Here is a 12650-nt window from a genome sequence, read left to right as displayed (position 1 = left end):
AGAGAAAGTCAACACGTGTAGAGAGAGAAAGAAGCAGCGCCGGGACCACACGCCACACGGCAAGAGGCAGAGAGGGGGGCAACAGCAATCTTTAGGCTTAATTGCGAAAACCATGTGAAAGCCAGGATTTGAACTCGAGACCTGGGGCTCTGATACCATGTTAAGCTTCATGCACTAGCCACTTGAACCAAAAGTCCGAACTGATGGAAAGGGCCAGGCAATCTACTTATACACTTCACAACAATAACAACCCTGGTGCACATGATGGCCAACTTCATGTGGAATGATGAAGAAGGCAATCATAAGATCCATTTAGCCAATTGGCCTTCTATCTGTATGAAAAATGATTTTGGAGGTTTGGGAATACCAAACTTACAAGATTTAAATATTTGTTTGATTGGTTCCTGGATTAAAAGATACATCCAGAGTGAGGGTGCTCTGTGGAGGAAAGTCTTAGATGCTAAATACAACACAAAAGGTCCAAATATATTGCCTTGCCATGATCTCCAGCCTTCCACTTTCTAGAAGGGAGTTATGTGGGCTTCTAAGAAAGTAAAGTTTGGATATAAATGGCAGGTGGGTAATGGTAAATCCATAAAATTTTGGGAAGACATTTGGTTTGGTAATTCTCCCTTAGCCACTCAATTTTGGGACTTGTATTTTGTTTCTAATCAACAAAGTAAAACCATTTTTGAGATCTAGGATGGTCATGAGGTAAGTTTAGAAGGACTTTTACTGATGATATGACGAGTCAGTGGTATGAGTTGTTAGAGATTGCTAGGACTATTTCCTTTTTCCAGGAAGAAGACCAACTCATTTGGTAATACAATTCCTCTAGGGTTTACTCATCTTCTCTGTATGCTATTATCAATTTTAGAGGGATTACTCCTGTTTATTTACCTGCTGTGTGGAAAATTAAAATCCCTCCCAAGATTCAGGTCTTCCTATGGCTGTTCTCTCAGAATAAAATTATGACTAGAGATAACCTGAGAGCTAGAGGTATACCAAAGCCTATGAATTGTGAGATGTGTGCTGAATTTGAGACAGTACACCATCTTATGTTTGAGTGCATTGTTGCTAGATCCCTTTGGGACCTGTTTGAAGAAGTCTTTGATGTGCATGTTATCAATTTTGAATCTATTGCAACTAAATGGTTTTGTAATAAGAAATTCATGCATTTCAATGTAGTTTTCTTATGTTGTCCTGTGGGGTTTATGGCTGAATAGGAATAATCTTGTGTTTAACAAGACTACATGGATTAATGTGAAACAGGTTCCTTCGAGATTGAAAGAAACCTTTCAAGGATCTAGAAACTGGAAAAAGCGCTCAGTTCACGGACCTGCTGCTGGCCAATTTAAAAGCTCCACTTTGCCTCCCAGTGGGGTAAGGTGCCCCTCGTTCAACTGGATCTCCACCTGAAATTCGAGCTATGAAGGACGGGCGACACTGACCTACCTATTGGACAATCCTGGTGAATCTCACAAGATCCATGTGGTGACGTGATCGAAGCACCAAGTGGAGAAATGCTTCCAGAAAAAGAGGTGCTGTTGGAAAGTGTCGGAGCAAAAAGCAAGTCGGCGTAGGGTTCTATTCCCCTGAGTTGTAATCGAAACTAGATTGTTATTTCTTTGCTGCTTTAGCTGTGTGGTGGTGGTATTCTTTGTTTTTGCTGGTATTTCGGGAGTAGTTGGGATGGCAGCTATTTCCCCAGCAAAAATGAGAATGTCACACTCCAAGAACCCTGTGTTGAACTATGTTTTTTTTCTTTTCCTGTAAGACTTGTATTCTTTTTCAATGAAAATGGAGCTGGGGAGACCCCTGTTGATCTATAAAAAAAAAACCCTGGTGCACATCGACGACTTACATTGCGCAACAGTGGCAGAGCATACGAGATGCAGAGACAGTAAGGCTAGCACAAGGATCGTATAACTAGCCCCACGCAGATCACGGAATAATCAATTCGGATGATTCAGCATCTTTCTGTAGTATAGCTACTGAATGGGATTAGCCTATCAGCCCGTTCAATTAGCGCGCTAAATATCCCCAAAATCGGGCTGAACAACAGGCCGAACTTAAGCTCCCAAGAGAAAATGGGCTTAACTTGACCGCTGCATGATCCGGGTCGTACAAATCTCCCGTCACAAACTCACCGAATTCTCTAAAAAAAGGCCGACCTTCGCGAAGGTTCAAAAATCTCTCCGCATGCGACACGTGGCGCGTTGTGGTGCCAGAATTTTGGTGGGAAGTGGCCTCCCTGCTCGCCAAGTGTCGCAAGGGGAAGCAAGGTGAGATAGGAGAGGAGAGAGAATGACAGGGGAAGTCCAGTTTTCCCTTTATTTTTTAGATTCGTTTTTTCAAAATGAAATATCTTGCGAACCGTAAGTCCAAATTACGAACCGTTTTCACTTTTGAGATCCTCGCGTCGAGATCTTCAAAACTAGATCACATGTTGATATGTTTCGAGATACTTTTTTTTCGTACTTCCAATACTAGTGTGATTGTACTCGTGGTGTGTACTTAACTGTACTTGTGTTTCACCTGATAAGTACTTCTGTTTTTACTGTATTTGATGCAGTTTTTCCCTTTACACAGTAATTGTACTTACTCGTGTGTGCTGCTGTACCTGTGTTTTTGTACTAGTACTTCCTTGTGTGCGCGACTGTACCTGCACTCGCTCGTGTACGCGACTGTACTTACTCGTATGCGCTGATCATGCACTGTCTTGTCTCGCGCTGATCGTACTGTACTCGCTCGTGTATGCGGCTGTACTTACTCGTGTGCGCGGCTGTACCTGCTCATGTGCGTAACTGTATTTGCTCGTGTGCGTGACTGTACTTGTACTCGCCCGTGTGTTCTACTGTACTCGTGTGTTATAGGCAACTGTACTCGTGCTTTGTACGTAACTGTACTTGGGTGTCCACTAGGTTGTAATCGCTCTTTGCTGTACGCGTGCTATCTATGCAACTGTACTCGTGCTTTATGTGCGATTGTACTCGAGATGTTCACCGAACTGTACTCGTCGTTGGGTGCACTCGTGAACAAAAGAAGATCTACGTATGCTACGTATGTAAACTAGCTATGCCGTGATACGCTAGCTGAGATGCAGATGCCTGGGTTGTGCGTGAGTGCTGAAGTAGTGCTCGTGTATGTGTCGCAGCTGTACCTACGTGGGGTCTCGTGCTTGCCGGGAGACACACGCACGGGAAGTACAGCTCACGCTCTCGTGGGACAGCACGCGCGCTTCCGCTCGTCCACGAAGTACAGGACCACGTGCGCTTCGCTCGTCCTCGTTCGGCTGAGAGTCCACGTGTCGTACGGAGACAGTCAACCGCGGACGGATCAGACCTTTACGAAGGTCGGTCTTTTTCTAGTGGTACCCCAAACTCACAATTCTCTCATTTCAAGTGGAGTTTTCATTTCTGTAGGTTGTAAGAGCCCGACGGTAAAGTTCGTATTCAAGTCGCAGTAGTATTTAACAAATTGATTGATAAATTCAGTATGCTTTATTAACCCAAGGAAGTCAAGAGGGCCCGCAATTATGTTACAATATGCAAAAGGAAAATATTTGTATCAGCCAACAAAAGGTACGTACAAAGTGTAATCGTAATTACTGTGCCTCAAGAAATTTTTATGTTAGGTTCTTTGTAGTCTTATTATTATTATGTACTGTACCTTCTCCGTCCACAAATGTGTATGTTTTTCTTTTCTGGAAGTTAAACATTTTTAAATTAATCAATTTTTTACATAAAAAAGAAACATACGTGTCATTAAATTACTTTATTATTAAACTACATGTCAAAATAAATCTAGCAATATTAATTTAGTATCATGAATGCTGCTTCTTTTTTCTAACTAGATGATACCCCGCCCGTTGCTGCGGAAATTTTAAAATGATGTATAGATAGGACTGTTGGTGAGATTAGGAGTGAAAATATTTTTTTTGGGTACAAGCTTTCAAACATTGATTTATGATTTAAAAATAGTTGATGAAAATAGTCATAACAGTTAGCTGTCATTGTAGCTGGTTTTGTCATTATCTGCCAAGAAGAGATAATGAATGCGTAATTTCTTACTCATGGGGAGATACATGCATTGGATCATCGTGAAATAGTAGTAAGTAGAGTTCTTCTCAATTACAATTGATGGTGATCAATCTAGAGATAAATGCTTATTGATTTAGGCAACAATATAGTTAACTTTAGGTAGAGGATAGTGCAATTCTTATGTTGTTCCATGAGTTGTTGACGATGCCCTGCACATGGTGAAAAAATCAGCATTATTAGCGAAGGTTATACTTATGTAGTCAGGCTAGCTATGAGGAACGGAACTGCTGGATAATTGTGTTTCGACATCAGAATTGATAGTACATCTTCTTAATGTAGTTATCCTGTCACCCTTCTTAGATGTTTGCTGTTTGAGGATAAAAAGTGTGAACGATATATTTGAGAAGACATACTTACTCTTGCTTATGCCATTTGACTATCTGAAATTTGAAGTTCTTCAATGTTCTGTAAATTTGATGCTTTTTTTTGCAGCAAGTAGTCTTTAATTTGAGCACTGATGCAATGGATTCCTTGTTTAATCCTTCACGTGCTGAATGTTCTCCTGTAGATCATGTTGTTTGATCGATATATGAGACACATGGCAACAAAAATAAGTCGATAGATCGTATGTATCAAAAGATATATAACAAAAGGAGGGAAAAAGATATGAAGGGGCATAATCAGTCTAACTGACCTTATGCTAAGGTGTGTACGCCAACGCGGCTGTTGTCGGAAGAAGCCGATTGGCTTAGTTCAAGGGAGACAACGGGTTATGACTGACGACGGTGACTGCGCGAAACAGAATGCCAGTCAGGCAACCAGCTGCGCGAGTAAAATTTGCAAATCATATACTGATGCAAATTTATTTAAAACGAAACAGGTATAGTGGTACCCAATCTATATTGGCAAATAAATTATAAATACACCCAAGAATTCATATGCTATCTAATACGTACGGGTAGAAAAAGAAGGTGCATCTAATCCAACTAATTTAAAGTACAGTGCTGGGAGCTAGATGCGAGCAGCGAGAATAAGGAAACATGCGAGGCATGTGCCCATCCAGTATAAGAAAATTAGAAGATCAGAGCTTTACCGGTGCAATCAGAGTATCAGACATATGAAGTAATGGAGAACCAACTTACAGAAGCGAGTCAGTAATGTCCAGCCGGCAAAAGGTCTAGTATCTTTGGAGCTGGAGCACGATCTGGCATATTCAACAACATAAGCAGAGGGCTGGGAGAAATCAGCGTAGAATGAAAATCTGGAGCGTCCAGCTATCTCCGGAGGAGGCCGGTGCTGAAGAGGGAGATGTGAGCAGGCCGGCGTGTTGGATGACGGTACAGGGAGGGAGGGGCTTTTAAACGTCATGGCGACGGTGACTCAATTAAATGAAGCTGTTTCTTCCGTATTTACCGGGTAATGGATGTGGATGAAAGCTGCGATTCCGATTCTGTACAATCGTGGCTGAGAGATGGTGGGTCACGGCGGGGGAGGAGATAGTGGCGGCATTCATTGCTATAATCAGAAAGGAGATGAAGAGTCGACCTGTGAGGTTATACGTGTGCTAGCCTGTTTCTACATGAGCCATATGTGCTCGTGTATAAGAGCAAGTTTAATAGTAGAGCCAATTACTGGCTGTAAGCTAAGTGTCATGTCATCTATAGTTAATCTAGAGCCAGCATGTACAATAGTGAGCTATAAAAGTTTAGTACTTTATCAATGCATGGCCCACCATTCACTCTCACAAAGTGCCTAGGAGCACGTGGTAGAGCTGACTCTTGCATAAGAGCCCACACATCTTCTCTCTCCTCCTCTCTCTCTCCTCCAACTAAGCAACAATATATTATTTTAATCTTTATAGCCAGCTGACTAGGACTTATTGTACTTGCTCTAAGGAAGTAGCAGCCCAGGTGAAGAAAAGTGGCTTCAAGCCTTTAACAGCCCACGTGCAAGAGGAAGCCGGGGCGGATCAGACAGGCAGGGAGGCTAACAAATAAAGGATGACGTGGCTTCATGGGAGGCTAGTAAAATCAGCTAGTGGGGGTCTCCTATTAAAAGATAAAAGATGAGTTTGTCAAAGTTACTAATAAAGTTTAACTTAAGACATGTCTAAACATACATAATTTATTTGTGGACGGATGAAGTAGTGTATACTTAGTATTCATTTAGATATGCCGATATATTTATTGGAGTTTTTTGTGTGGAGAATGTACTAAACTTAGATGAGTGATATATGTCATGTACTCTCGAATTTGTAGGGATCATGCTAAATTTAGTTTACATGCAGAAACCTAAGGAGAAGAATTAGCTCGACAGGCAAAATTCACGTGAGCAGGCGCTTTAAACGGTTGACCTCCAGGTATTTTAGCTTACCAACTTTCTCCGGATCTTCCGGCCTATCTATATATGTTACCTACATTGTAAGTTTTGTTAATAAAACAACGACAATAACAACAATAATAATAGAACAACCTTACGGGGTTAGGAGACCCAAGGAAACCCTTATTGCCGCTTTCTTGAGTTTGTCTCGTTTAATTCAGTTACATTCTTTTGTTCTACAATGGAAGTTCTGAGAAAGACTATTGTGTGTTGCGTACTTCTTATCTTGCTCATTGCCTCTTCTGGTAAGCATCTTTGCCTTTCTAATATCATGTTGTATCGTCACATTAGCATTGTTATGTACCTATATCGATACATGTGCTAAGCTGGTTATGTTTTCCATAGGCAAGGTTTCATCTACTGAGAACAATTGTTTTCACAACCTCGACCACCAATGGTGCCGCAACAGCGAACATTGTAGGAACGCATGTATAGAGCATGAATTCGACGACGGCCAGTGCCGCAACCGCTATAAAAGGATAAGTGGTGCCGTTTGCGAGTGCTATCCCAAAGTCTGTAATTATTAGAAATATAGATCATCATTATTCACCGAGACTACGTCAACATTTGACTCTTCTCCAAGTTATCATTATCTGTAAATTTCCATCATTGTGGATGATTCCCATTATATCCATGGCGTCCCTAGATAGGCCTAGTTGCCTTGCTAGCTTCCCCAAAAGCCACCATCAATTTTTGGGGGGGTTAGGGGAGACCATCAATTTTTTTGGGGGTTTCACGTTCTTGGGTGTTAGTGGAGACCATCATTTTTTTTTCATTTTCAGAAGCCTATATGGCATGCGTTGCCATACAAGTTCGTTGCTGGATAACATACGATCATGACCATTGCCTTGTAAAGTACAATGAGTACAACATTCAAACGATTTGTATATTCAATGGTAACAACATTCTCTTTTCTTTTCTTTTTTTGCGAACAGGACACTGGCATTAAAAAATACATGTTCTTTTTAGAAGGACCAGCAAATGTTGGCATTTCATTGATTCAAGCAGGTAGCAATATTTACAGTTCAAGTGATCCACAGGGGGGAAAGGAGAAAAAACAGAACAGCGGCACGCAAAACAGCACCGGATCAAGGGGATTACAAAGTATGGTATCTCTAGGCACTTTGGCCCCGCCAGCTTCGACCGAAGCGCCCCCAGACTATTTTTTTATTGACATCTGCTGGTACTTGAAAACTCGACGATTTCTCTCCAACCTCAGCTCATAGAGAGCAAGAACCAATAGAAATGCATACCCTTATGCACAGATGGATCAGCCGTCTTAACGATGTGACTCCAAACGTCCTCAATGCGCTGCCCAGGAGGCCAGTTGGGAGGCGCCAGCGAGTGCAAAGGAGCAGTCAACAAAAATAGGGTCAGCAGTTTCAAGCTCCCACATGCTGAAAGGGTGGAAGCAGGCATTTGGCCAGCCACGACGCATCAGACGTTCAAGACGAAGGAGCCAGGCGAAGAACTTGCAGTTGTCAGAAGCCAGATCTTCCAAAATCGGAGGCTTGAAATTGGTTCTAATTCACCCCTGGAATTGCATCTTGTACGAATATCTGGCCGTGTACATCCCGGTTGCAGAGAACCTCCAAGTGCAGGTTGTCCACTGCAGGGTCTAGAATCACATTAGCCAAATTATTCAACCGCCACAATCGCAGGAAGGAATTGAGCAGGAATTAGTTTGTAAGAAATGTCCTGAACCCAGCGATTCTCAGAGAGCGCGTCTTGCTCTTTTTCTGTATTTTTGCCTATCCTGTAGAATCCCTTTCAGCTTTTCTTCCATCAACCACAACAATCTGACTGCGAGATTAGGTATCAAGGGAACAGTTAGTCTTTACTTTGATGACTCTTCTCACTAACGTCATAAAAGTATCCGCAGAGGGGATTAGCGTCTCCTTCCGTGTGATCATCGTGTCATACAACCGAAGCGCCCTCTTAGTGTTGCCCTTCTCACAGTAACTGCTGATCAGCGTATCATGCATGTCACTAGTCGGAACCAGCGATTTCCTTTCCATCACAGAGAGGAACTTCTCAGCTTCCTTTGGATTCCCACATTGGCAGAGCCCCCTGATAAGGCAGGTAAAAACTTCAGTGCAATGGGTAAGTCCCCTGTGCTCCATCTCATAATAAATCTTGACAACACCTTGGGCATCACCAACCTTGCTGTATCCATCAATGAGCCTACAGTATGTATCCTGGCCAAGAACAATTCCCTTGTCAATCATTGCCGTTACCAACTCGTTCGCCTTGCTGACCTCTCCTGCGCCGCAGAGCGCCTCTAGGATCTCATTGCAACTGCCGATGTCTGGCACAAGGCCTTCCTCGAGCATCTTGTCAAAGTACTCCGAGCCGTCCTCTGCCCTCTCCTGTCTAAAACAGCCGGTGATGAGGTGACTGTATGTAGCATCATATGGCTTGAGCTTCTTGGACAGCATTTCCTGCAGCAACTGTATAGCCTCACTGACACCGCCTTCGCGGCGGCAATGCGCTCCGATGAGGCAGGTATACACGAACGCGTTCGGGTGGCAGCCTCGGCGGACCATGTCGTCCCACTGCTCGTGGGCTGACTTCAGCTCACCAATATGGCAGTAAGCATGCACAATCAGCGAGTAGGCGATGTCGTCAAACACAATGTTCCTCTGCAGCATCCTCCTGAGCAGCAAGACCCCCTGATCGGCCCTCCCCTCCTCGAAGATCCACAGCGCCAGGGCGACGTGCGCCACGACGCCCGGCGAGCACTTCTTGCCGTGGATCCTCCCCACGAGGGCTGCCGTCCTGGCGAGCGCGCCCTCGCGGCTCAGCACGCCGATGACAAGCTCCACGGTGGCCTGGTTGGCGTACACCCGCTTGAGCGTCATTAGCTCGAACACCTCCCAGGCGACCGTGAACATGCCGGTGCGCTGGGCCGCGTGCAGCGCGGCGTTGAAGGCGGAGAGGGAGGGGGTCACGCCGCGGCGGGACAGGTAGCGGCAGGCCGAGATGGCCTCCTCCGGGAGGCGGAGCTCCGCGTAGGCGTGCACCAGGAGGTGGAGGCCGCGGGTCGTGGCGGCGGTGCCGCTGTCCTCGTAGGCCGCGAAGAAGGCGTCCAGGAAATGGGAAGTGGGCGAGGGGGAGTTCCTGGTGATGGCGGACTGGAGGAGGACGGAGGCGTGCCGGATGAGCGCCGCGCGGGAGAGGAGGTGGACGAGGAGGCAGTAGGAGCGGAGCGAGTGGGGGGATGGCGAGGAGGCGGCGGACCAGTGGAAGAAGCTGTGCGCGTTCTTGGCAATGGTCTCGGTGGAGGAGGAGGAGATGGGGTTCCTGGCGAGGGAGAGCAGAACGGCGTCGACGTACCCGTCGGGCGCCGCGGCGGCGGCGGCGGCGGAGGGGAACGAGGCGGAGAGCGCCTCCCAGGTCACTGTTGGGTTGTGCGCGAGGTAGTGGGAGATGTGCTGAGGCGTCGCGGGGGTGGCGGAGGGCACGGCGGAGGCGGCACCGCGGCAGGGGACCGCGCCGCCGTGCCGCCGCGCGACCATGCGGCCGCCGGACTTGGCTGCGTTCATGTGGCCGTCGAACGAAAAGCCACCGAGGTAGACCTCGCCGCTGATGAAGCGGCATCCATTTGGGGGCTCGACACGATCCCCGTGCACCGTCCGATCAAGTAATGGGCAATCAAAGATGGCAAACGGCAAACTACGATTCATGATCCAATTTGATCTAAGAAAAAGATTCACGATCCAGTTCAACAGTATGCTATGAACTTTTTTATCATAACTTTCAGAGAATTTCACAAAGCATAACACCCTTCACAGTAAAATTCAACTGTATGATATGAACTTTCTGCGAGAATAAAAGGCAGGCGTGCATAACTCATACACACCACCACCACCACACGCACACTCACACACACGCTGATAGTAACGGATGCTTAGATCAAGCATGCGAGTTTTAACTACAGAACAACATGAGTGCATGCCAGGCACACTTTTATTGGCGATATTGCTGTCATCTGTGCTATTGCATACACACTACTACTGTTCTTGCAGACGGTATAGTATTACGTTTTGTCTGAGGTTGCAGACGGTATGATCATCTGATCATCGGCCAGCAAGCTGCAGCTACATGTTCTCTTGCACAACCGTGACTGGGCAGGCGGCGTGGTTCACAACATAGGTGCTCACGCTCCCCATCAGCGCCCTGCCACGAAGAAACAACAATGGTCACACACATGGTTCAATTCAATCAGCTACTCCTAGATATGAGTGCTTCAAAAAATGGTTCAAAGTAGCAAGATCGGGCATATTGGTTTGACCAAAAGGACTGATATGACCAAGATATCGGCCGATATGACTGATATTGCAGCTAATATGACCGCTATATCAGTCGATACCCAGTATCGGTAGCCAGATGAAACTACAATATCAGCCGATAAAGCGGGCTAGTGGCCGATATAAACGATATTTAGGACTTCATCGTGATCGTAATCTCCACAACAATGTAATCAGCATGATTTCACGGTTCGTTGTCATGCAAAGTGTCGCTAAGTTCGCTAAAACCTTGGCGACAAAATTCTTCGTGACACTTCAGTCGGTTCCCACGGTTTAGCAGAAAAGCTGCGGCAAAGTTGACTAAGGAACAAACCATCATCCTGAGTGTTGTGCATGATCACAGGGGCAGGGAGTTCTAAGACTAGAAAACCAAAGGCGCATGCATACCTCTTCAGTGTACTCAGACCCCTGCTTCCAATAACCAGACAGCTGAGGGGAACAAGGTCAACTGACTCGCACAGCTTCTTTGTCGGGTCACCGTAGAATATCTTTGCAAAGACTTGAACCTGCAGACATGTAGTTTTGGTGACAAAATAATCAGCATACAGTAACTTGACCAGAATTAAAAAATAACAAAATTTTGTGAATGGAGATGAAAAAACGGTACCCCTCTCTGTTTTGCTAATTGAGCCAGGATTTCCAGTGTCTCCTTGTCTGGTGACAGACCATAAGTCTTGGTGACATGGGGATCTGAGAACTCTACCAGAGGTATGAGCGCTGAAATCCACAAGAATTGTCATTTTAGAAGCATGATAACATGATATTAGCATAACGGAGAACACTGAAATTGAGACTGTAGTTCCAAACCAACGGAAGCAAATTTAGAACTTACGCGAACCACTCTGTTCCCAGAGATGCATTGCTCCTTGCTCAGTCTGGGAGGAATTGTTGACATGGATAAGTATGAGTTGATCACCGTTCCTGGTAAGGTTTGTTGACGCCCATCGCAGAGCTGCTTTGCTGCATGATGAGAAGTCCACAGCAACTCCGATATTCCTCCCAGCCATGTCCCTGCAAGGCTGCAAACAAGCACAAACAGATTTCGACTTCCAGACCAGAGTGTCTTAAGAGTGGCAACGAGGTTTCAGCCGTGGTATTCCAGCTGTTGGCCAGGTCCTTAAATAGATTTTTCAATAAAGGTCCTTAAATAGATAATAAGAAGTGTAGTATTATTGGAAATACTAGAAAACAAATATGGAACAGACGTAGTATGAACTAGAGAAAGCAGACATATTACACTTGCTTACTTTGTCTGATTCCTTATCATCACTTTATCTCCCCAGGAAGCAGACATGTTAGGGCATGGCCAATGCATAGCCCTAGGGGTGTTGCCTCAGAGCTTTATCTTGGTTCGGGTGGTCCAAATTAGGTTCGGATAAGGAGGCAGCCTCTTCATCAGGAGGCAACCTCTTCAGCCATAAAGTGGAAAATGTGAGAGGGAAAGAGAAAAACCAAATCAGCTTTTGAGAGAAAGACATATTAATGGGACCATAACATGGCATGCATATGTCAAAAGTTTTATCCAAGCCTAGTTGGACAGCTGCCTCCATTGCTCATGCCCTTACACTTGCTTACTGCTGCTAGAGAAAGGTTACAGGTACAAGGGGCATGAAAAGTAAAGATTCATGATGCAAAGCAAAAGGGGGCAAAAAAGAATTTTACTCCAGTTTCTTTCATCCCACTGCCACTGCAATGCCAGATTCTACCTCACCGGTTAACTAAAGCAGCAGCGGCACGGCATATGTAATGGACAAGAGGGGGAAATTCTGATGTTTACTGATTCTCACCAAAAGAGGGAGCACAGAATAGCCAGGTTGATCAGGAATAAGTTAGTATGAGATGCTTCCAATTCAGATGAAAGGAGAGAGACAAAACATTTTTATATGGGGAATTTGATAAAACGAAGCACAGTAGTTTG

At 45.1% G+C, this 12650-nt stretch overlaps 2 protein-coding genes across 2 annotated transcripts; both read right to left on the bottom strand.

The window, feature by feature from the left end:
• Positions 1–8037: 8037 nt before the first annotated feature.
• LOC124658803 (pentatricopeptide repeat-containing protein At1g66345, mitochondrial-like) lies at positions 8038–9967 on the bottom strand. The gene has a single exon (XM_047196823.1). It carries the CDS (start codon positions 9965–9967, stop codon positions 8234–8236), a length of 1734 nt encoding a protein of 577 aa, XP_047052779.1. The 3' UTR covers positions 8038–8233.
• Positions 9968–10373: 406 nt separating this feature from the next.
• On the bottom strand, positions 10374–11840 carry LOC124666379 (universal stress protein PHOS32-like). The gene is made up of 4 exons (XM_047203709.1): positions 11565–11840; positions 11340–11449; positions 11120–11238; positions 10374–10601 (listed from the first exon to the last, which is right to left on the bottom strand). Exons 1-4 carry the CDS (start codon positions 11737–11739, stop codon positions 10523–10525), a joined length of 483 nt encoding a protein of 160 aa, XP_047059665.1. The 5' UTR covers positions 11740–11840; the 3' UTR covers positions 10374–10522.
• Between the last annotated feature and the right edge of the window lie 810 nt (positions 11841–12650).

The sequence above is a fragment of the Lolium rigidum genome, chromosome 6, assembly GCF_022539505.1.
Source record: "Lolium rigidum isolate FL_2022 chromosome 6, APGP_CSIRO_Lrig_0.1, whole genome shotgun sequence".
Lineage (NCBI taxonomy): Eukaryota > Viridiplantae > Streptophyta > Magnoliopsida > Poales > Poaceae > Lolium > Lolium rigidum.
Note: the sequence above shows the minus strand (reverse complement) of the source record. Positions and strands in the feature narration are given on the sequence as shown.